At 42.6% G+C, this 25,576-nt stretch overlaps 1 protein-coding gene across 1 annotated transcript in view; it reads right to left on the reverse strand.

The window, feature by feature from the left end:
* Positions 1-25,576, reverse strand: part of USP24 (ubiquitin specific peptidase 24) — a 195,879-nt gene that overhangs the window by 154,887 nt on the left and 15,416 nt on the right. The window contains exons 2-8 of the mRNA XM_053242957.1: positions 23,455-23,620; positions 20,259-20,326; positions 16,872-17,015; positions 12,481-12,603; positions 11,681-11,716; positions 10,518-10,583; positions 7,416-7,481 (exon numbers count right to left, since the gene is read on the reverse strand). Of these exons, the coding sequence (XP_053098932.1) occupies positions 7,416-7,481; positions 10,518-10,583; positions 11,681-11,716; positions 12,481-12,603; positions 16,872-17,015; positions 20,259-20,326; positions 23,455-23,620 (669 nt within the window). The remainder of the gene's footprint in view (positions 1-7,415; positions 7,482-10,517; positions 10,584-11,680; positions 11,717-12,480; positions 12,604-16,871; positions 17,016-20,258; positions 20,327-23,454; positions 23,621-25,576) is intronic.

Raw genomic sequence — 25,576 nt, forward strand, 5'->3', positions numbered from 1 at the left:
GCCTGAAACTTTTGAGAGCTGCAGCCAGCCAGTGTAGACAATACTGACCTAGATGGACCAATGATCTGACTCTGTGTTAGGCAGCTTCCACTGTTCCTAGAGGACCTTCTGGAGTGGGATTCAATGCAATGTGAAGAGCTGTAGTCAGAGACCAACAAACCAGCAGCCCCACTGCCAGTGATCTCCCCCCCACCCTCATCTGAGTTTGGAATAGATTTTGTTCTGGGAAGTAGTATCATGGCAGTGTATGCGCACATGCATTCAGAGTGAGGCCTTCCTGATTCAACCTGAGTGGGATCTAAAATTAACCGAGCAGACATCAAAATACACGTGAGCACGTGCACATGCCTTAGAGGAAACACTAACATCTGCCCCCAAGCAGTGAGTGCTTCCCACTCACAGAAGGGACCTCTTTGGATCCCATCCTTAAACTAGCATTCTATAATTTAATATAAGCCATATACTATAAAATCAATGTAAAGTCAAGTTATCTTGTATAATTACCAATATAATATTGCAAATATTATACTGGCAATTCAAACAAATCTATGTTTAAATCTATGGTCAGATTATGCTAGATGGAGGAGGCAAAATGAAATACCTTACACAAGTTGAAGGAAAGTTAACTGAAACAAGAATATTGTAAAAAAAAAAAATAAAGGAAGGAGCCAGGTGGATATCTAGAGAAGGGAGTTTCAAAGGAAGGGGTCACCACTGAAAAAGATCTCCCTTGCACAGATACCATATGGACCTCCATGGGAGATGGCACGCGCAGAAGCTCTACATGACTATATGAAGTGGGCAGAATCAAGTGCAAAAAACAGGTTGCTTACCTGTAACTTATGATCTCTGTGGGGATCCATGGTCACTCACAACAGGATCTTCTGTGCCTGCGCAGGAGGCCCATGGAAGAATCAATAGCTCCATTTAGGCACTCTACAGCCCTTTAAGGCATAGTTATATTGGAGCTTACAAAGCCGGCTGTAGAGCACCTCCCTCTTCTGTTCCTGAATTGGACACTGTGAAGAGTCTGATGACATTGAGAGATAGAGAAGACAGTGGACACGGCAAAGCAGCACATGTAAGTAAACAGCTCATGCCAAGCTAGCAGAGGGGACTGTTGGACGGGTGTTGTGAGTCACCATAGATCCCCACAGAGATCTTAAGTTACAGGTAAGAAACCTGTTTATCTTTGTAGGGATCCATGGTCCTTCACAACTGGGTGTGTGACTAGCTCCCATAAAAAGGAGGTGGGTGCTAGCAGTTACAGTACTTTCTTTAAAACCACCCAACCAAAATTGGCCTCTGATGCAAAATACAAATGCACAGTGCAGTGCCAAACCAAGGGCAAGTCTGAGGACCAAGTGGCAGCCCTGCAAATGTCCTTCATACTGATGCCCGACATGTGGGCAGCTGGAGGTAGCCATGGACCTAGTGGAATTCGCCTGAATTTTGGAGGGTGGTTGAACACCTTGCTTCTTATAACAGAAGAAAAACAGTTGCACCAGCCAGTTGGATAATCTTTGTCTGGAAATGGCGGAACCCTTACTAGCTCCTGCACAGGAGATGAAGAGTTTGTTAGAACGTCTGGATGTGTTCTATAGACACACCTGCGGACATCTAAGGCATGCATAGAACACTCAAGAGATGTAGATGGGTCAGAGAAGAATGTAGGCAGCACAATGACCTGGTTGATGTGAAAGTCTAACACGATCTTGGGGCGAAAGGCAGGATCTGAATGCAGAATCACCTTATCCAGGTAAAATTTAGTATATGGAGAATCTGCCCGCAGGCAGTGAGTTCACTTACAAGTCTTGCAGACATGATGGCCACAAGGAAGGCAGTCTTTCGGCACAATAGTTTTATGGAGGATGAAAATAGGGGTTCAAAGGGGGGCCCCATAAGTGTGGACAGCACAAGTGAAAGACCCCACGACAAAAAACGTTTAGAATCAGGGTGAACAAAACCAGCCCGGGTGGTGAGCCGAGATGGCAACAAGGTGAACCTTAAGGGAGATGTCTGAGAGACCTAAACCCTTGAGAGAGGCACCCTTGAGAGAGGCTGAGAAGTATATGGCATATCGAAGCCTGGAGTGGGTCAAAGCTCTTAGCAGACACATAGGATGTGAAACGCTTCCATTTGCACATATAGTCCTGTCTTGTAGAGGGCTTTCTCTCATTTAACAGGATCTCATCTAAAAGTTCAGCCTCCATGCTGTTAGTGAGAGGGTCCAAAGGGCATGGTGTAGGACTAGACCCCTGTCTCTTGTGAGGAGGTCCCATTGAGGTGGAAGGCCAAGGTAAGAGTCATTGAATAACTGAATGAGACCCAGGAACCAGGGTTGCCTGTGCCACCGGGGCAGACCAGGATGCACTGTGTGTGCTCTTGCAGTATTTTCACCAGCACTCTGGACATTAGCAAAAAAGGGGAGAAGTAGTAATGCAGCCTGCCATTGCAGCTGGAAGGCATCCCCTAGGAAGTTTGGGCCAATGCCCGCCCTAGAACAGAACAGAGGACACTTCGCATTTTGCCCAGTAGCAAATAAATCAACAGCAGGGACACCCCAGGAGCCAAACACATCTGACAGAACAGTCATTCAGTTCCCACTCTGAGTCATATGGCTAAGGGAGTCATCCAAAATGTTATCCTCCCCCTTAATATGTACTGCCTTGGGGAGGATATCAAATCTCAGTCATGGGCCACACAATTGCAATGCAAGGTTATTCATGGTTAGTCACCTTAAGTGGCACAGTGGGGAAATGCTTGGCGAGGAGAGCTGGTCTTGTGGTAGCAAGCATGATACTAAGCAGGGTCTGCCCTGGTTGCCCTGGGAGACTTGATGTGTGAACACTGCAAGATATTCCCTTCAGGGGATGAAGCCACTCTGGGAGGAGCAGAAGGTTTCAAGTTCCCTCCCTGGCTTCTCCAAGATAGGGCTGAGAGAGATTCTTGCCTGCAACCTTGGAGAAGCTGCTGCCAGTCTGTGGAGACAATACTTAGCTAGACAGACCAATGGTCTGACTCAGTATATGGCAGTTTCCTATGTTCCTATGGACTTGGATACAGTGCCCCCCCGCCCCGATGGGTTCAGGTACGGGATAGCCATAGTATTATTGATGTGGACCTGAACCACCTGGCCCTGGATGATGGGTAGGAAAGCCTTGAAAGCAATGAAAACTGCTAAGAGCAATAAAAAGTTAATATGGAGCTCCTGATGATGGGAGTTCCAAAGGCCCTGTGCCCGAAGGGAAGCACAGTGAGCACCCCAACACTGCATGGAAGCATCAGTAGTAACTCATATCATAGTGTTCAGTTCCTGAAAGGGAACCCCTTGAGAAATGGAATCAGGCAGGGAGCACCAGAGCAGGTCACAAGACATTATCCAGTACAACTAACCACTTTTTTTTTTAACTATCTAGGTTCAGCTGATAGCCAGCAGCCAGAGTTGTAGTATCTGCAACTTGAAGCATGCGTTCACCACAGTCGTGGGAAACGAAGCCATTAAGGCCCAGCAGGTGTTGGATAGACCGAGCCCAGTGCCTGGGAGTAGACTGGAAAGTTATCACCATGGAGGAAATGGCCTGAATGCATTCTACAGGTAAGGATGCACATTTCCTGCCGGCATCCAAGGTTGCACCAATGTACTAGATGGCACACGGAGGTGGGTGGGTGGGTCAAGACAGACTTCTTCAGATTGACACTGAGCCCCAGATTTGCCAGAAGAGAGAGTAAGCTGCAGGCTGAACAAAAGAGTGGACTTCTCTCTAGCCATGATAAGCCAGTCATCCAGAAAGGGAAAACCAGAAACACCTTGTATGCGCAAATAGGCAATGACAGCTGCCATGCACATTGTGAAAACTTTAACGGCAGTATTAAGGCCAAATGGGAGCATCTTGTACTGGTATGTCTTTTTACCCAGGCAAAAACATAGGAACTGGCAATGCCGAGGCCTTATGGAGATGTGGAAGTGGGCGTCCTTTAGGTCTAAGAACACAAACCACTCCTCTTCCCACAACTACAGGAAAATGGACTGCAGGGAGATTGTGCGAAACTTGGAAGTTTTGACAAACTTGTTCAGTTCCCTCAAGTCCAGGATGGGGCAGAGCCCACCATCATGCTTAGGAACCTGGAAGTACCTGGAATAATAACTGCAATGCATGGAGGAAGAAGTTCTATGGCGTCCTTTTGGAGCAGTGAAGAAACCTCTTCAAGGATAGGAGTTGAGTGGGTGTATTTTATGCCCACATGGGTGAGCAGAGAGTCGAATTCAATAATATAGCCACTGACCACTATGCTGAACACCCATGCATCTGATGTCACTTGATGCCAGGAAGGAAGGAAGGAATGGAGTGAGATGGATAGAGGCTGACGTAATGGGGACAGATACCTCCAGGTCCTCATTGTTAAAAGAATGCTTGAATTGATCCTCAGGCTTTGATTTCTGTTGGCCCCTCTGGTGCTGATGGAAGGGATGCTTAGAGTACTGCCTAGACTCTTGTCCAAAACCGCCTCTGTCTTGGGAAGGCCAGGGATAGTACTGCTGCTTGTAACCAGGGCAGCACCTGTGTTGGAATGATGAGGTTTGAGACTGAGTGAAAGTCTTAGTGGTATAATGAGGCTTTTTCAGTTTCTACACTGTCTCGTCCGTGTCCTCTGAGAAGTCCTCTCGCCGAATGGCAGATTTTCAATTTTGTCTTTCATGCTCGGCTCCAGAGGGGCAGACCTGAGCCAGGCATGGTGATGGAGAATGATGGGCCCAGCCAGCACCTTGGATTCAGTTTCTGTCAGGTGCTTGGCTGTACTCAAGTGTTTTCTGTTAAGATCAGCAGACCTGGAGAGCATCAACAGGAACTTGGCCTTAAAGGGTTCAGGAAGATCAGCAATGTCATCTTTAAATATGTTCCAGAGGGACTGCTGATACTTGGCCATGCAGGCCAAGTAGTTGGCAGCTTTAAGGAAAAGGCAAGTGGAGGAGTAGAACCTCCTTGCTATAGAGTCCAATTTCCGGCCCTCCTTATCCTCTGGAGTTGAATGCTTCCATGTGGACTTGGCTTGCAGAAGTCAAGCCCACCACAAGCGAATTCAGTGCTGGGTGTTTGAACAAACACGGGCAAGAAGGCTCTTGAACTCAATACAGGCTCTCCATCTTTTTACAAGTAACAGTAGATGTCACTGGGGCAGACAAGCAACTTTGGAAGCAGTGACCAGAGCCAGGAGCATGGGCAGCGCAGTAGGGTGAGCTACGGATGTGGAAGAAAGATAGTTGTAGACAGGATCTTTGACTGCATCCTCAGGAGGGGGCGCCTCCAGGCCTAAGGCTATCAACATCTCCTGTATTTTCACCTGGTAGGATTTAGTCTCCTCAGCTGGAGAGTTAGATGGTTGGTTTGCCACGTTATTATCTGGTGATGTGACTGGTGGCACCTTCGAGACCTCAGAGTCAGGATCAGATGCATAAGAGACTCTCCATCAGGATCCTCAGGCAATGGAATCCTGGGGCGAGGCCCTACAGGAGAAACAGGCTGTCCAGGCACAGACAGTATAACAGGGGTCGCAGGTCCCGGAGCCCCCAGGGGAGCAGGTACCTGAGCAGTAGTGTTCTCTCTAAGGCGTGCACACTCACACTTTTTTGATCTTCACTCAGTTAATTTTAGATCCCGCTCAGGTTGAATCAGGAAGGCCCCACTCTGATTGCATGTGTGCGTGCACCGCCTTGATCCTGCCACCCAGAACAAAACTCATTCTACACACAGATGAGAAAAATTAGAAAGAACACTGCTGAGGAGGCACAGGCACAGATGAGAGCTCAGGCGCAGGCTATACTTGCAGCACAGGAGTAGGCAGTGGGGCTCTGGGCATCTGTGTAGCAGGCCTTGGAAGGGCAGCCAGCGTGGCAGGGAGTTTAAAAGGTTCAGCAGGATCTGGCATCAGAGGCATTGGAATTGCTCCCCGCCCTGCCCGCCCCCCACCGGAGGTGCATCAATTTCCACAGTCTATATTATTCAAAATCATATGGTAAGGCTGGAGAATTGTAAAGGGAGCATGAACAGAAGTGCTCCCTTGCCCTCAAAGGAGGTGGGTCAAAAGCCCCCGAGAGCTGCTATAGTCCAGGGGGTCCCGTAGGACATGGGAGGAAGAAAAGTGGATGTGTTCTCTCCAAGGCAAAGCCGATGTCGGTGTCAAGGTGGAAGGGCCACCTGTAGAGGTCTTAGGTATAGGCAGCAGTGAACTGGGTCTGTCAGTGTCAAGACCCCTGTGATAAGGTGAAGCCTTTGGAAGTAGAGCCTGAGGGTGCTGAGCTAGCAGAGCCAAGTAGGGGCTCCAGTTCCTTCCGAAGTAGGTTTGACAGTGCCAGAGAGTACAGAGAAGGTGTGGCAGGCTGCAATGGCAAAAGGCGGAGAGGAGACGGGGAGGGAGCTGAACCATGGGAGACGACGATGGGCGAAGGTGGCACTGAACGAACAGGCGAGAGATGGAGAGCTGTCACAGCGGCGCTGAAAGAAGCTGGAGCCGAGGTCACCAGTGTTGGCGAAAGCAAGCGCCTTGGGATCAGCGACGAAGTCGACTCCGAAACATGAGGCATGGGCGTCGAAGAAGTTCTCGGCAGTGACAGAGGGCTTGGCCGTGGAGTCCCCAGGTGGAGAATATTTTCATACAGAGAGGCCTTCCGTCATAATTCCCTGCTTAAATGAGTCTTTTTCTTAAATGACAAACAGACCTTGCATGCACTGGTATTATGACTATCCCTCAAACATATGAGGTAGTCAGCATGGCCATCAGAAGGGGGCATATTTCCTCTGTATGTCACACACCTCTTAAAACTTTTAGGAGCAGACATAGCCAAGCCCAAAAAAACTATCTGAGGTCAGCCAAATCAGAGTTAGAATGCCAAGTCCAGAAACACAAGCCAGAGTAATCAAAGACAGTCAAAAGTAAAAAATCCAAATGGAGTAGCAAGTCAGAGAGACAGAAGAATAGTCAGAAATACAGGTCATACACAGGAAATTCAGATAAAGAGTTGTCAAAGAACAGTTCAGTCAAAACCAATAAAACAGTCCAAATAACAATATAATGAGGGAACAGGACCAGAACCTTCACAAAGCAGCACAAGTGGCAGACAGGAAGGAACTGATGAGGGAGGCGCTCTACAGTCAGCTTTCTAGGTTCTGATATCATTACACCTTGAAGGGCCAGAGAGCACCTAAACTGAGCATTCTTCCGCGGGCCTCCTGCATAGGCACAGAAGACCCAGTTGTGAGGGACCATGGATTCCTACAGAGATCCTACTGATATTATTGACATTTTTAATGTAAACTACACTGACACAATATCCTGTTTGTAATAAGTAAATAATTATTTTTGAACAATTCAAATCCAAGCACTACTTTTATATTCTACAGCCTAATGTTACTTACCTGTACTACTGAAGAGTTGAGATACTCTGCACAAACCCCTAAAGGCTGAACTAATGAAGATACTGCCTAGAAAAAAAAAGTAGGAATTGAGTAATATACACAAGCAAACTCCAGGCAGGTGCCACATGAAAGCTACATAGACTGGCCTCTTGGCATATGTCAGATAGAAGAACAACATCAGCATAGTCCTGTATGACCCCAGAAGGAATGGATGAAGCTCATAAGAACAGCCCTGCTTGATCAGGCCCAAGGCCTACCTAGTTCAGCATCCTGTTTCACACAGTGGCCCACCAGATGCCTCTGAGAAGCCCACAGGCAAGAGATGAGGGCATGCCCTCTCTCCTGCTGCTGTTCCCCTGAAACTGGTAGAGACATCTTGCTTCCGAGGCTGGAAGCGGCCTATAGTCACCAGAGTAGAAGCCACTGATAGACCTGTCCTCCACGAATTTGTTTAAGCTCCCTTTAAAGCCATCCAAGCTAGTGGCCATCACCACATCCTGTGGCAGAAAATTCCATAGATTAATTATGTGCTGTGTGAAAAAGTACTTCCTTCTGTTGGTCCTAAATTTCCTGGCCTTCAGTTTCATGGAAAGACCCCTGGTTCCAGTGTTGTGTGAGAGAGATTTCTTTCTGTCCACTCTCTCTACTCCATGCATAATCTTATACACATTTATCATGTCTCCCGATGTTCACCTTTTTTCCAAACTAAAAGGTCCCAGATGCTGTAGCCTTGCCTCATAAGGAAGGTGCTCCAGGACCCTGCTCCTTTTCCAGTTTTACAATGTCTTTCTTAAGATACAATGACCAGAACTATAAGCAGTACTCCATATATGACTACACCATAGATCTGTATAAAGGCATTACAATATTAGCATTTTTATTTTCAGTCCCTTCCTAATGATTCCTAGCATGGATTTTGCCTTTTTCACAGCTATCACACACTGAGTCGACACATTCAACGGGCTGTCTACTACGACCCCAAGATTCTCTCCTGGTCAGTCACTGACAGCTCAGACCCTATCAGTGTATATGTGAAGTTGTGGTTTTTTGCCCCAATATGCATCACTTTACATTTGCTAGCATTGAACTGCATCTGCCATTTTGTCTCCCACCCACTCAGTTTGAAGAGATCCTTTTGGAGCTCCTCAGAATCTGTTGTGGATTTCACTACACTAAATAGTTTAGTGTCATCTGCAAATTTGGCCACTTTGCTGCTTACACCAACTTCTAGATCATTTATGAACAAGTTAAAGAGTACTGGTCTCAGTACAGATCCCTGGGATACTTCTCTCTATTGTGAAAACTGACCATTTATTCCTACCCCATTTCCTGTCCTTCATCCAGCTACCAATCCACACATGAACCTGTCCACTTATCCCATGACTTATAAGTTTATTCAAGAGCCTTTAGTGGGGAACTTTGTCAAAAGCTTTGACAAAGTATATCAACTGAATCACCTTTATCCACATATGCGACTCACCTGCAGCTAATCCCCACCCACTGTCTCTCTAGGCACAACTGAAACTGCCCTGTCAAAAACAAACCAATAGCCAGCCAGAAATCAAACCACAGAAAAGACTTAAACTCTTTATCGCTAAGGTATACCCTCAGATTCTCTATGGCGCACAGCTTGGCCCTTATGGCAAATTTACTCCTTTGGAAGTAATCCAGACAAAGTTTCTAAGGGCTATTCTCCAAGTTCCCTGTGCTGTTACTAATGCTGCTCTCCGAAGAGAGGCTGGGGTTACCACGTTATAGCTGAAGATTTGGCTGTGTATAATCAAATTTTGGTTGAACCTGGTATTTTTTCCTACTGGCCTTGCCCCCAGTATTAGTTGATAGCTTTATATCCAAATGGAAAACAGCATTAAAAACAAAGTTGCATCATCTTGGTACACCGCAGGAAGAACTTATAGGGCGGGGATTCGATCAGGCTGTTCAATTTATTAAACAACGAGCTCTAGATATAGAGCTGCAAGAGGAATCTACACGTGTGACAAGAGAGCTATATACAGGTCCTCAAGGTTTTAATCTTAAACCCGCCAATTATTTAGATAACATTCTAGTATCTAAATTTAGGAGAGCATTAACCCTGGCCCACCTCGATGTACTTCCTACTGTGGTCTTGGAGGGAAAATACAAGCAGGTACCTTATGTGGTGCGCCTTTGTCCCTGTGATGCATGTGAAATAGAGACCACTGCTCATGTAATTCTTTATTGTGAATTTTATAGGGATAGTCGTTCTAAGTTTATTTTACCTTTGCTAAAGAATTGTCCGGGCCACACCAATCTTTTTTACTTGGAGTATCTGCTGTCCAATTTTAAACTTGGGATGACTGTTAATGTGGCCAAATTTTGTTTTACTGTATGTAAGCTTCGTAAAGCCTGCATTACTTAATCGAATATTTTGTAAAATTTAAAGATTAACTGGTCTATGACTGTAATAAACTTTATCTATCTAGATAAGACTAGCCTTAACAAACTTACTTTGTCCATTGCCCCTTGTTTTCTTGTTTGATTTGCTTGCTTTCTTCTTTAGGAAGGAAAACAAAAGTTTGCTTCCATCCCTGATCTGAGCCTTATCTTATCAAGAGCTGCTTCCAAACTCATGTTGAGACATATGAATAGGCCTTTTCACACTACCAAGAAGTGCACTTACAGCACTATGCTTAGAAACATGTTTGCCTAAACAAGCATCATAGGTATTACTTCAGCACCACTACACTAAAAAGCTTAAAAATAATAAACCACAGCGGTCGACCATGGGCATGTTTGGCCCCCAGTGTATGCTATTAAGAAGAGGATGTGCTGAGAATGGGCATTCTTGTACATCCCTTTATCCTGGGGTGGAGGGACTGTTAATCCAAATGGCCCCTATAGAAGTGCTCCAAATAAGTACCTGGAATGTATGTGTAGGAGCCATTTGGATGCACACACACACACACACACACACACGAGCGGAAACTAAAAGAATGTGCTGGGACATCTGTACTTTCAGCATGCTCCCTTCCTAATCATGTATGCTGGAGGCTGTTTTGTCCAAACCAACACAGTGAAAGATTTAAAAACAACAACAGAGAAAAAAATTAAATTGTACCTTACCCCAAGTTCAATATCTTCTGAATGAAGCTTAGACTGAATTGCAGAAAACCCACCTAATTCTGCAAACTGAACAAGCAAATAGAAAGTTATAAAGCAGAAAACATTTTTCTCTTCATATCTCCAATCACTTCTGAATACATGATGAAAATATATTGGATCTAACAGTTATATTATTTTATTAATGGAGGGAAAACGAACATACAACACAGGGTGACAGAAAAAGCCAAAGAGATGCATCTTTGAAATGCACAAGCCAATTCAGATGTCACATGGAATCAATATTAAACATTGGATTTGTGTGCCATCTCTTAGTCTTGGAAGCATTTTCTACCCTCATACCTTCACATGTGAGTCTTGGAAACATTCTTCTTCCATGTGTGGTTTAAAACCAGCCAGGATCAGACAACATCAAAATGGATAGATCTTGGTTTATTCTAACCAGAGCTCTTTAAATAAACCATAATCTGAAGCTGACTTCAAACCTCAGATTGAATGCTGTGGTTTATTTTCAGGACAGCTAGGTTCTTTTTCTTTCTCTGTTGTTCTCTCTCTGCATCTGGCAACACAAGGGGATGCTTCTGTTTCTTACCATTTTTGTCCCTTGTTTGTCCTATTCCTTCCAAGGGCTGCTTGTCCCTGGAGGACCAAACCTGTTTGAATGCCAACATTTGAGCTGGCTCGACAGGTGACAGATGGGTGTGCCTTTAAAGAACAGGTAAGACGCTTCTTACCTGTTTGCCCCCTCCTTACTGCTTTCCCCCCACCAGAGCTCGAGTTTGAAATAGATGCATTGGGACTCTGCTAATTCTCCATTGGTATCATCTGTGTCAAAGTCCCTCTCTAAAGGTGTACTTAGTGCCAGCCATCTCTCTCTTCATATTTTTCCTCAAAATCCACGTGTGTGTGTGTTTTGCAGAACCTTCAACCCATCCCATAATTTTCATTCCCAATTGAAATAAAGTTTAAATAGGTGTAACTGCTTAACAAAATAAAAAAGCTCCCCTCACCTTCTGTTTCTTTCCCCATTGTCTACTTTGATTACAAAATCATTGCAAACAAGAAGAGGCCTACTTTTTGTTTGTTTCACAAATAGGAAGTGAAACACCAAAGACCCATTATACCTTATGTAATACACAATTTAAAAAAAAATTACATTTACCTACCCTGTTCACTAAGTCCACTAGCCATCCATGTGGTTCCTACACAATTGAGAAGTTAACAAGTAAGTAAAGTTTTCCCAAGGTAATACTGTAAGAGACTAGTATTTTAATTAAGAATGCTTCATTTAATGTTCTAGATTACTTCATGCACATGTAGTCACTGAGTTATCTGTCAACAGATTTTCAGAATGTGCACCTGAAGTGTTTAGATGTTCTCATTAGCACTATCCATTTATCAGTTTTGCCTAATATCAATTATAATGTGTTATGGCAACATTCGGTTTTGGAGTTGCTGACTCAGAAGCAGCTATATTTATAACCCATCATGTTGCAAAATGTTGTTAAAAACTCTTGTACTGAAATTCAGAAGCAGTTACTGGGCATGAGAAAACCCAAGGCTATAAAACTGTCTGAAGGACCCATGATTAAAACTGTAATTTGTTACACAAAAAGTAAAGGAAATTACAACCCTTCCTCTCTGCCACTACACAGATCTAAAAAGGAGTGAAGGTGATAAGTCTATATGATCGTTAAAAACACAAAAGACCTGTTGGAATGGTATTAATGTTATCTATACACCACTAAGACTTAGCTATAAGCACTACATTCTTGGCCATAAGAATTCTTTAACAAACTAATAGAAATAACAGTATGCTTTGCTAGTCAAGAAATTGGGTGTGCAACTTAACTTTCAACTTAAGCAAAAATGGCAATGCCTATTCCAGGTGACACACACATATAATACAGTCTGTTGAACACAACTTCTGCATTCCTTCATGATAAAGAAGGGTAAACCTATTCACCTTCTGGAAAGTAGAAATGGTTGAGACAGCATACATGTTTCCTTCCCCAAACACTTCTGCCCAGTTCCTTTGGCACACTTTCATCCGGTTTTTGAAATGGTACTCATTTTCAGGATTAAGAGCCTAAACCAAAAAGATGCAGGACAAAAAGATGCAGAGTCAGCAATTTTCAAGGCAAAACATTTTTGGTAAAGGTGACAATTCATAACTGTTTATCGTCAGTTTGTCCTCTTTTCTACACCCAAGAAAGAGGGAGGGAAATGTTTAATGTAGAAAGTACTCAGACTTTTATAAAACTAGCATCAGTTAGTTCAGCACTTCAGAATGAACATTTTCAATCATTGATAAATCCACTTAGAATTGAGAAAAAGAATTTATTATTTTAATGCCTCAGCATTTGTAATCATATAAAATATTGCATAGCCATTTGGACCTAGATTGGTTGAATGCATTCCTTCGTATTCTGCTTGTACAGATTTAATATGTTTAATTTTGGCTTCAATAATAAAAACTGGACTATTGTTAAAAATGCATGATAAAATATTAAAAGTAAATATAGTACCGAAATAAATTATCTATAGGTATCAATCACAGAAATCGATTTGGATGTCATCAGCATATTGATAATACCTAGCACCAAATCTCCTGATGACCTCACCCAGCGGTCTCATGTACATTTTAAAAAAGCATTGGTGACAGAATGGAGCCTTGTGGGACTCTATATAGTAGCTCCTGTTTTGAAGAGCAACTGTCACCAAGAGCCACCATCTGAAATCTACCTGATACATAGGGCAGAACCACTGTAAAATAGTGCCTCCTATCCTCAAATCCCTCAGGCGATCTGGAAGGATACCATGCTGAGAGATCCAAAAGAACCAGCAGAGTACCACTTCCTCTGTCAATTTCCTGGTGAAGATTATCTATCAGGCTGACCAAGGCCAGCTCAACACCATAGAACACCCTAAAGCCAAGACCACTTGAAACTGGTCAGCCACCATCCTTATTAACAACACCTTTAGTTAGCTTCTCCTACCTAGAAATATGAACCTCCAAGCAGTGTTCCCTCTAACAGGGATTCCTATATGTTGTTGACTACAACTCCCATAATCCCCAGCCAAAGGCCATCGCAGCTGAGGATGCTGGGAGTTGTAGTCAACAACATATAGGAATCCCTGTTAGAGGGAACACTGCCTCCAAGTGAACATCATGCCACCCTTGGGGAAAAAAGAAACCGAAAGCTCACAAATGTTGCATCACTGATTAACACCAGTTAATTCAGTATTAAGAACCTAAACATTTTTCATCTGTAATACTGTTCACTCCATTTGGGAAGTGTGGGACCAAGTTTGAATTCCAAACATGAATTCTGCAAAATTTAACATGGGTGGGGAGGTGGAGTGGCTGTGGTCTATAAGAACATCATCTCCCTTACCAGGATCCCTATCTAAGTGTCTGACCATATTGAATGTGTGTACTTAGGTTTGGGGACCAGGGATAGACTGGGACTTCTGCTGGTGTACTGATCATCCCAGCAGAGTCCCTAACTGAGCTGCCAGACTTGGTCTCGTGTTGGGGTCCCCCAGGCTTGTGGTGCTGGGTGACTTCAATGTGTACTTGGGGAACAATTTGTCTGGGGCAGCTCAGGACAGATGCACATTGTTGGTCACATGCTTCATCTGGTCTTTTACTCTGCTCAGGTTCTATGGGTGGGGGGCTCCTGTAATTTCCCCATTGTCATGGACAAACCACCATCTGGTTAAGGTAGGATTCACAATCACGTCCCACCTCCACAGGGGTGAGGGACTTATTAGGATGGTCTACCCGAGGTTATTGGATCCAACAGGATTCCAAGAAGACTTGGAAGGATTTACTGTTGGCTCTGTTGGAGATCGTATTGATGCCATGGTGGAGAACAGCAAACTCAGCAGGACAGTAGGCATGATCACCCCTAAGTGTCCTCTTTGACCCACTTCAAAAGTGGCACCTTGGTATGTGGAAGAACTAAGGGGACTGAAGTGGCAAGTTAGACAACTAGAGCGCAAGTAGAGAAAGACTCAACTAAAAACTGACACACTGCAACATAGAGTGCATTTGAAGATCTATACTCAGGCAGCAAAGAAGCAATTCTTTTCTGTCTGTACAGCATCCACAAGACCATGTCCAACAGAGTTGTTCAGGGTTGAGAGAGGGCTAGTATGTGCCTCTCCTCCCTTGAATCAAAATTTGGAATCATTGATTACCCACTGTGACATTTTAAAATAAGTTTTTGTGTGGATAAAATATCTTGTATACGGGCCGACTTAGACCCAGACCCCACAATTACCGCAGTGTCTGATGTGAGAATGTCCAGCAACTCCTCTTATGTGGTTAGGTTGGATCAGTTTCAGTTTGTGATGCCTCAGGATGTGGACATGCTGCTTGGAACGATGTGGCCTACCACCTGTTCTCTTGACCCTTGTCCAACATGGCTTATACTATCAGGCAGGGGGGTTGTTGTAGAAGGCTTGGAAGATATTATAAACGGTTCTCTGAGAGAGGGCACAATGCCTCCTTGCCTTAAGGAGGCAATAATTAGACCTCTTTTGAAGAAGCTTCCATTAGATCCCACAGAGAAGCAACTAGAACCGCCTTGGGATTGTTTGAATGAAAGGCGGTATATAAATTTAACAATAAATAAGCAAAATATAGGCCTGACTCCAACCTTCCGTGGCTGGGCAAGGTAATTGAGAGGGTGGCGGCCTCGCAGCTCCAGGCAGTCTTGGATGAAACGGATTATCTAAACCCATTTCAAACTGATTTTCAGGCAGGCTGTGGGGTGGAGACTGCCTTGGTCAGCCTGATGGATGATCTCCAATGGGGAATTGATAGAGGGAGGAGTTTCTCTCTGTTGGTCCTTTTGATCACTCGGCAGCTTTTGCTACCATCGATCATAGTATCCTTCTGGAGCGTCTGAGGGGGTTGGGAGGCCCTGGTTTGCAGTGTTTTCGCTCCTGCCTCTAGGGCAGATTTCAAATGGTGTCCCTTGGACATAGTTGCTCTTCAAAATCTGAACTTTTATATGGTGTCCCCCAGAACTCCATATTGTCTCCAGTGCTACATGAAACCGCTGGGAGAGATCATCAGGAGATTTGGTTGAGAGTGTTATCAGTATGCTGATGACACTCAAATCTATTTCTCCATGTCAACATCATCAGGAGAAGGCATAACCTTCCTAAATGCCTGTCTGGAAGTGGTGATGGGCATAATACATTTATACTAAATCCAGATAAGACAGCAGTACTTATTGTGCGGAGTAGGAACTCAGGAGAGGATTTTGATCTGCCAGTTCTGGATTGGATCACACTTCCCCAGAAGTACCAGGTAAGCAGTCTGGGGGTGCTTCTGGATCTGCACCTCTCCCTGGTGTCTCAGGTTGAGGCAGTGGCCAGAGGTGCTTTCTATCAGCTTCAGCCAATATGCTAGCTCATCCATTTGAGATATATGACCTCATAAGAGTGGTACATATGCTGGTAACCTCCAGACCTGACTACTGCAACGTGCTCTACATGGGGCTGCCTTTGTACGTAGTCTGAAAACTGCAGCGGATACAGAATACGGCAGCCAGGTTGGTCTCTGGGTCATCTGAGAACATATTATTCCTATACTAAAAGAGCTAAAATGGCTACTGATAAGTTTCCGGGCAAAATAAAAGGTGCTGGTTATAAGCCATAAATCCCTAAACAGCTTAGGCCATGAGCCCCACTGCTCATTTAGATAATCTGGAGCAGTTCATCAGCAGTTGCCAACAGTTCGTCTGGTGGCTACTCTGGGATGGGCCTTCTCCTTTGCTGCTCTTAGGCTTTGGAATGCACTCCCTGCTGAAATAAGAGCCTCCCCATCTCTGATAACTTTTAAGAAGGCAGTTAAGACTAATTAGTTCACCCAGGCTTTTAATTAGATGTACAGTTTTTAACATTGTGTTAAATTTTAATGTTTTAACATTTTATTTTATTTTATTTTTATTGTAAACCACTCAGACATAAGTTTTAGTTGGCATATAAATATATTAAACATATAAAATAATAAATAAAACATTGGTAAATAATAGAATCTCAAAAGACAAATTAGTGGATGGGCACCATTGGCTCAGATATTTTACGAAATAAATTTCTAGTTCTGATTTGCTGGCTGACTGAAAACAATGGTTTGTCAATTCATGCATCACACTAAATCATCGTTAAGCCTCCAAATTTCGCATAATGTGAATTGAACCAGAATATGGATGGGATATATTCAAGATATTTTGTTCTTAGTTTCACATTTTAAAGATATACATTTAAAATGATAAGACATTAACTTCTTACACTGCATGCACTGAGCCACCTCAGTGAGTAATCAAATAATTACAATACCATTGTAAGTACAGCCAGAAGGCCAACAGGAATAGGATCTTGTTTTACTCTCTCTGCAACCAGATCTACCAGTAGCATCAACATGTTGTAGATTCCCTCATGGATTTCAGTTCCCCATTTGTGAACAGCACTTGATGTCAACAGCTGCAAAGAAACACAGTATATATTAAAATACTGATCTACTGGGGGAAAAGAGAACCTCTTCCCCATTTTTAAATACCAAACTATTTTTGGAACTGCCTATTTAGCAACGGCTGACTTTCGCATCAGTTGGAAGCAACTTTGACAAAGCCTGTCAAGAATAGCTAGCAATTTTCTATGGTAGTGGTTCTTCTTGAGAATGTCTCTATTAGGTGTCGCATGTTTAGAGGGGGAAAAGAACTTTCAATAAATCTCAGGACCAGAGGAGATATGGGTGATATTTCCACTGGCCAAGAGAAGAATTCCTTCACTTTGTATATCTCACCTCCCCACCACGCGATAACCTTGTCCTTGTTGTTATTATCTTACATTATTTTCAAGTGTGGGTTGGTCGCTCATGCGCTAAAATGCATACTTCACTTCACCTTCCATGTTATCTAAGAGTTTTGATCTAAGAAATGTCATCACTAATATTCAAAAGCTCAGATAAAAACACAGCTGCCACAACAGGGGGAAAAATCATGACACACAAAACCAAAAACTGTCACCATCAACCAAAGAAAATACTGGGAAAGAAGTAGTGCTGGGAACCACTAGTGCTCTGGACAGAAGGGAGGAAGGGGGGCAGAAAAACAAGTGTATAGGAGAACTTCTCCAGAAAAGGAAGAACAAAGGGGAAGGAGGAAGGGAAAGTAGACTAAAATAAAAGGTGACACTACCGTTCAGCTAAGTTGAAAATTTTACCAAAGCTAAGCATTGCAATGTAAATCACTGGTAACCACATCCTCATCAGTCTTAACGCAATGAAAGGAAATTAAGACATAAATGCTGAACATAATTTTTGTTAATTTTAACATATCATATTGCAGAAGTAATTTCCCATCACACTTCACATGAAGCCTTTTATTTATTTTTAAGCACATCACATTATAAATTTCAAATTGCACTTTAAAGGAAGCACTGGTTGCTTGTTTTGCACATCACATTCCAAAAATTATAGACTTCAAACTTCAAACGAAACCTTCGAAGTCTGAATTATTGCTCTCCGAAATAAAAAGCTTTAACAAGGTCTCATCTAATTTTTCAAGATAGTCTGCATGCTTGTCATTTTCAACCTTTTGTGAACTGTTAGTTGCATCGCTTTCAGCATTTTCAGATTGTATAATTCTAGCTTCTGTGAAACCAGAAATCATTGAAGAAGTTATAACAACTTTCCAGGCTTTCGACCTCACCATAGGTTGCTTTGCACATTTTCCCGCCCTTTATGTATATATGCAGGCCTTTCCTCATCCAGTTTTCCCAATGCTTTCCCATTTCCCATTTAAATGCCTTGTTCACTGAGAAGTCTAAGGGCTGCAAGATTTTGGTCAAACCACCAGGCATCGAAGCTAGTGTAGCTGATTCCTTTTTGCATTCATTTTTAACTGAATCCAGTAAGTTGTGCATGCATTGAGTCCATTATTAAAATACCACATGGTTGGAAAAAAGCTGCTTTTCTTTTCTGCCAAATTTCATTAAGCCATCCAAACATTGTCTTCACACATCTATCCTTTCTCATTAATATGAATAACAACATCCGAAGGAAAATCGCCTTTCAGGACAGATTTCCTTTAAAAAATTAGCATTGGTTTTAGTTTGTTGCCATTTGCAGCGCAGGCTAATATACACGTGTAAGATGTCTTCTCATTTCCGGTTGTTACTATGGAAACTGTTTTTTCTCCTTTTTCATTCACAGTCCTATTCAGGGGACAGTCAAACATCAGTGGAACTTCATCCATATTTATTATTTGTGATTGCACAAATTTTTCCTGCTCAATAGCGTTTGCAACAAACTTTTAAAACGCTGATCTCCCCCCACTGCCAGTCTTTCAGCAGCTGCTGCCCCATTGTTGTTTTAGTGCACACAGATAAATTCTTTCACCTCATAAATCATAGCACCAACACAGACTATCTTTTAAAGTCAGTTATTCCCATATGTTGTGCCGTTAATTTTGCGTGTAGGTGGATTTTCACAGTAGAGACAGGCAGTCCTTTTCCTCTCTGCTCTTTAATCCAATCCTCGAGGTTATTCTCCAAATCAGGCCAGTCGGTAACACCACTTCTCCTTGCACATTTTGATTTCGGGATACTTGCCAGGTCATCTTTTTCTGATTTCCACCTACGAATGCAGCGTCCATCCACTTCAAATTCATGCGCTGCAGCTCTAATTCCAATCTGTTCTACTCTTAGCACAACTGTCAGCTTGAAACTAGCAGAGTAGGCACAATTCTCCCCACGAAATTGCCACAAGAAATCCCACCCAGAAATCTCACGTAAACGCTGCATTGGCGGAAGCACTTTTCCAGCTTGCCCCTGAATTTGCATGTAAATGCTGCATTGGCATAAACGCCACAGGCGGTGAAAGATAACTTTTAAAAACGTACCAGCCACTGCATTTCTACTCAAAATTATGGTATATACTGCTTTTCAACAAAGATGATAAATATGATAAATAAATAAATGTTCAAAAAGCGATTTACATAGCAAAAAGAATGGGAAAATGTTTCCTTGTTTCAAATGGACTCACAACCTAACACACACAAGAAAGGCAACAGCCACTGAAAGGGATGATATGCTGGACTGAACAGGGTCAGATGCTCTCCGCCTGCTAAAAATAAGAAAGCCACCACTTTAAAATGTGCCACTTTAGCCAACTATTCTTACAGTTCTTACTCAATGTCAATTATTTTTTCTCCTTTTACTATTCCAATAAAGGGTCTACTTTGCAAAGCAAAAATCTCTGTAATATTTAAAGTGAAAAGAAGAGGAATCAAATGCAGTTCTTACTCTGCAACTCTGAAGGGTAAGGGATGACAAAATTAGATTTGCCAGCCATGGGTTGTATCCAAATGTGCCTTGCATGAGCAGAAAGGCATTTTGCCCTGCGTAAGGCAGTGTAACTATGTCCACCAATTCCACCTCCTGCTGCTATGCCCTATATCCCAACCTACACTTTTGCTGTTTCACACTGTTCTCAAAAGGTCCTCAATGCTAAAGGGTAAATGAACACTAATGAAACAATAGTAATCCAACTACTCAGCCACTTGCCCCTCCCTATTACTTATTCCTCAATTCTATCCAAACGTTCAACTGATCTTACCTGTTATAGCATCTGAGGCAACTGTCAGATGAGTCAACAATCTTTTTATGAATCAGACCCCACCTCCTCTTGACAGTGGTTTAAAATGTGTTTTTAATTCCACCTACCTTTTTAAAAGCTTCAGGCATACATCTATCCATAAATCTCCTGCAGTTTTCATCGGAATCAGAAAGTCCTAAATTTAAGGAAGGGTGGAAGGAAAACAAGTTAGGGTGATAAAAATTTTTTAAGTACGAGGTGGAAACTTGCAGGCCCTCCAAAGTTGTTTCTGTGTGTGTAAGGATGAAGAAACCCAAATCATTTCAACAAAAATGGTGAAAGGATAATAAATTTCTCAAAGTTCCACACAGGAGCAACTCTGCTTTGTCAACCTTCATCTGTACTCTATATACAAGGAATGGAGGGGGAAATACAACTGCAAGTTATTACAGACAAAAAGGTCAAGATCCAAAGAACCATGAACTTTATAAGACCAAAGAAACTGGATGTATTCTTCTTCAACTTAGAGATTTTCAAGTTGTTTATGATATTGCATGGGGTCCACTGTGAAGAAAAAAGTCAAATTCTGCAGGGCTAGTAAGTACCCTTTGTGTGAGCCTAAGCAGCTTTTTCAGTTGCAGCCAAAGCTTATCAAATGACACGCACAACAGTAAGGCAGAAAGGTAATATGTTTACTGGTAAGTGACAGTGGAGAAGTGTGTGGCTCTTTGGAATGACATCTAGGGTTCATATGATCCATGGCAAGTCCAGTCGGCACAAACTGCCAGATCCCAACAAATGTGCACAAGCACTCGGTACTTCTACCCTTTCATGTTGTGCAAACCTGCCACTGTCACGTTCCTGAGCAGCACCTCCTCTGAGAACCCGACATCTGTAAGTAACCTCAAATCTTGGTTACAGGTGTCAGGTTGCTGGAGGGCAGTGCTACTGCAGAAACAAAGGGTAAAATGCTCACACACAGACTAAAGACTAAACAGAGTTTAGTTTAAACATCCAGAGAGGTTCGTCTGCAGTTGCCGCCAACTCGTTTGCTACCCCAGGACTTTGGAATGCACTCCCCATTGAAATAAGAGTCTCCCCATCTCTGACAACTTTTAAAAAGGCACTGGAGACACATTTGTTTACCCAGGCTTTTAATTAGATTTATGGTTTTACATTTTAAAGTTGGCTTTAAATGATTTTAATGTTTGTTTAAATGATAAACAATTTTAATTGTTTAATTTAGTTTTGATTTTAATTGTTGATGGATTTTAATTGTTTTGATGTAAACTGCCCTGAGCCATTTTTGGAAGGGCAGTATATAAAAATAAATAAATAATAGATCTGTGGCTCAAGGAAAACCATTATTCAGATCAAAATGACACTATAAGTGCTGTGCCAAAGCCTCAGCCAAGAACACAGATATGCATACGTATGTATACTGGAGGAAGCCCAGCTGACCCTGAAACTCTAGGTAATCAAGAATAGCTGAAGGTTCTACATTCCAAAGGTCATACATAGAACTTGGCTTTAAGCTGGATGGCTTTAAGAAGGGTCTGGATAACTTCATGGAGGAGAGGTCTATCAACGGCTACTAGTCGGAGGGCTGTGGGCCACCTCCAGCCTCAAAGGCAGGATGCCTCTGAGTACCAGTTGCAGGGAAGTAACAGGAGGAGAGAGGGCATGCCCTCAACTCCTGCCTGTGGCTTCCAGCGGCATCTGGTGGGCCACTGTGCGAAACAGGATGCTGGACTAGATGGGCCTTGGGCCTGATCCAGCAGGGCTGTTCTTACGTTCTTAACTTCAAACCTTCACCCCACTTCCATTTCTAAATCTTCAAGAACAAAAAAGGACTGTTTAGCAAGACCTCCACAGCCTGAGGCAGGTCAGTTGAGTCCCTAAGACTTCACTGGAGGCTAGGATTACAAAGTGCTCTAGTGCTAGACAGCAGAAGAAGAGTAGGAACTCTAAGCAAGGTTTTAGATGCCTAAAATATAAGGAAGGAGAGGACAGCAGAAAAGCCAAATACATGTGACCAGGCTTCAGAATGCTAGTTCTGCACCTTGGAAGAGGTGGCTTGTTCCATCATGTGCCTGCTTGTCTTTGCAAAGTCAATGAAAGAGCTGGTAAAGTTTCTCTGAGGACAAGGATATTGTTGTTTCTATTAGGCTCCCTTCACTTCCAGCAAGGGAAAATAAGGAACAACTCAGATTGTGAGATACTTAGGTGCTGCAGTTTGAGAAGTTGTGCCTTTGAAAAGCTGGTCTGTCCTTATTATGGAAGAACAGCATGACTTTTTTAAAAAAGACCCTCCCGAAGCCCATTTAACCAACACAAAGTTATTACTTTTAGGTTCACACAAACTCTTCCAAGGCTGCAAAATTTCCAACGGAATTCTACACAGCAGTATATCTGCCAGGTTCTTTATATAATGCAATTATATCATAAGTATTTCTATATCAAAGAAATACTTTGATTTTGTATATACTACATAGTGGTAGTACACTACTACTAGCCTTTTTATGTATTACGGGCTTTTTAATTCTTGCTGTAGTAAGACCAATCACAGTTACTCTTCTGGGGGGGTGGGAATCTCCAGAAGACTCCTGTTTCTTCACAACATGCATTGCAAGACTGGAAAATAAAAATTTAACTCTCTCATAGTGTATGATTCAAGTGTGCCAACCAGTCCAACAGTGTATGATTAACCGACAATAATAGGTTAGCAATAATCATCCTGCAGGGGAAGGGGCAGACATAACCAAAAAGATTCCTATTAGTTTTATCATTGATGGCCTTTTTAGACCACGCACTGAGTCTTGTTTGAAGTTTGGCTTGCTCTAGCGCCTCTGATATGATTTTAGGCCGTGCCATTTTCACTTTGTTTTTATAGCATGCTTTTATTGTATTTTTCTGCACTGCAGTCAGCTGCCTTGGAGGTCCCATGTGTGAGACAGAAGGTGTGGCATAGTAATGCTTAAAATAATGTTGAACATGGGCTACATTTATGTCAATTTCAATATTCTAACCAGTACCAACATTAATTCAAAGATGAAGTATTACAGACTCAAAAAGGTGAATATATCAATTGAAAACAAACACGGCATTCTATCATTTGATCCAATATAATGCTCTTATGAAAAGGTTTTTTTAAAATTAAAGATCTGCTCACAGCACCAAAAATGGAAACAAGGAGGCCAACAGGTATTTTGGGAGAGATAATTTTTAATTTTTTTCCTGTTAATATATCTTCATTATTTATGTGGCAGAAAATACTCAACATTTTCTACGATTCTCGTTTTAAAAAAGAAGCTGGCAACTTACCAAGCCTTGCTAGATAGGTGGATGCAATTAGACACTTGCCAAGAGACTCTTCTCGCTTATATGGTATAGACCAATGATCCGTTAATACTCTGCTCTCCAGTTCATAAAGGTTGGTTGTAGGGAACTCAATGCCTTCTCCAGAGCAATTCCCATTTTCATCATTTTTCTGTTGAAAGAAAAACTACCTATGAAGAAGCTACCTTCAGTTTTTCAAGTTACTAGCCATTGTAAGACACATTATGCCAGATCCACACTTAAGAAGCAGACATTTTAAGGACAAAATAACTAGCATGCAACAGAAACTCTTCTCTTTTTCAGATTCTGTAGCCAGATGCAGTTTTTGCTCTCTTATTTCCACACTCAACCGAAAATAAGAGGATGCTAGAAGAACATAGGACTGATGCTGAATCCAACGTTGTGACTGACATGTGTGCATGCGCTGAGACAGATGAACTACCATTATTATTGATGCAAGATTTTCATGTATTATGGAATCAAAGAGTGGAAAGGACCAGAAAGATATTAGCTCAATCTCTTGCAATTAAAGGACCAACCATATAAATAACTTGCTGTAGATACAGAATTTGTATATCCCGCTCTTTATATCCCGCTCTTCCTGCAAGGAGCCCAGAGCGGTGTACTACATACTTAAGTTTCTCTTTCACAACAACCCTGTGAAGTAGGCTAGGCTGAGAGAGAAGTGACTGGCCCAGTCCTAGTCCAGCACTACACCATGCTGGCTCTCATAATTACCAATAGGAACATAGGAAGCTACCATATACTGAGTCTGAGATGATAGGTCCATCTTGCTCAGTATTGTCTACACAGACTGGCAGCAGCTTCTCCAAGGTTGCAGGCAGGAATTTCTCTCAGCCCTTTCTTGGAGATGCCAGGGAGGTAACTTGAAACCTTCTGCTTTTCCCAGAGCGGGTCCATCCCCTGAGGGGAATCTCTTCCAGTGCTCACACTTCTAGTCTCCCTTTCACATGCAATCAGGGCAGACCCTGTTTAGCTAAGGGGCAAGTCCTGCTTGCTACCACAAGACCAGCTTTTTTCCTCTAATCTAATAATCTTATTCGTATTCATAATCCACATGAGTGTGTCTCCCAAAATGGCTAGAAATATTCAAAGCAGTTTTGTAAATAGTGAAGGAGTAGTCAGTCACCAACCTACTGTTGTATTCACCAATTCATACATTGCAACAGCTAGCCACTACAGCTATGTTCCCACCGTGCAGCACTAATGCAACTTCCCCTGCACCACCCACTTCTGCCTTCCAGCAGAGAGACAGAGAGATGGAATATATGGCTAACATCATTCTGTGATACTGTGGGTATGCACATGTTTTCTTTTCTACTTTTACTGGACTACTGGCTCCTAAGAACAAAAGGCAGAACATCACAAGCACAACATTGTAGAGGCTAAACTAGCTCAAAGGCACAGTACACATGAACTGCATCACATTGGGTGGGAAACAAAATCAACCAGAGACTCAATAGCACCATCAAAGTAGTGCAAAGCCCTACCAAATATGGTTGGACTTACTTCTGAATAAACATGTACAGGTTGTGCTGAAGGAGAGGGTAGGGTCCTATGGTTGTAAACTGCCCAGAGACGTAAGTTTTGGGTGGTAGAAAAATATGTTAGATAAATAAATACATACATACATACCGACCACACATTTTGGCTTGATTACTAAAGTCAGCCAACATTTATGGAATCCGGCTTAAAGCTATATCTAGAAAGGGTAAATTATCCATCTCAAACCAAATTATACTGATATCTGTTTGGCCTTGACTGAGTGTAACCGTGTAAATTTGTCCTGCAGTGCCTAAGGAACCAGAACACACACACTTGATAGTTTGTTTACATTGTGTAGAATCTTATAGGAATCTCTTTTTTGGAGAGATTAATCCAAGAACCTCAACTAGATTAGAATATACACTATCAGCATTATTTTTTAGTTAATCTTTCAAAGTGTAACCAATGCAGTTTGAAATCCGTGAGCAGAAATGTATAAGGCTGAAGTGCACCTCCATAACAGGAGGCATAGGAAGAACATCCCCTACCTACTTTCAATGTGTAGCTTACACAAATTACAAACTACTTTCAACGGCATTTA

This window comes from Hemicordylus capensis, chromosome 4 (genome assembly GCF_027244095.1).
Source record: "Hemicordylus capensis ecotype Gifberg chromosome 4, rHemCap1.1.pri, whole genome shotgun sequence".
Taxonomy (NCBI): domain Eukaryota; kingdom Metazoa; phylum Chordata; class Lepidosauria; order Squamata; family Cordylidae; genus Hemicordylus; species Hemicordylus capensis.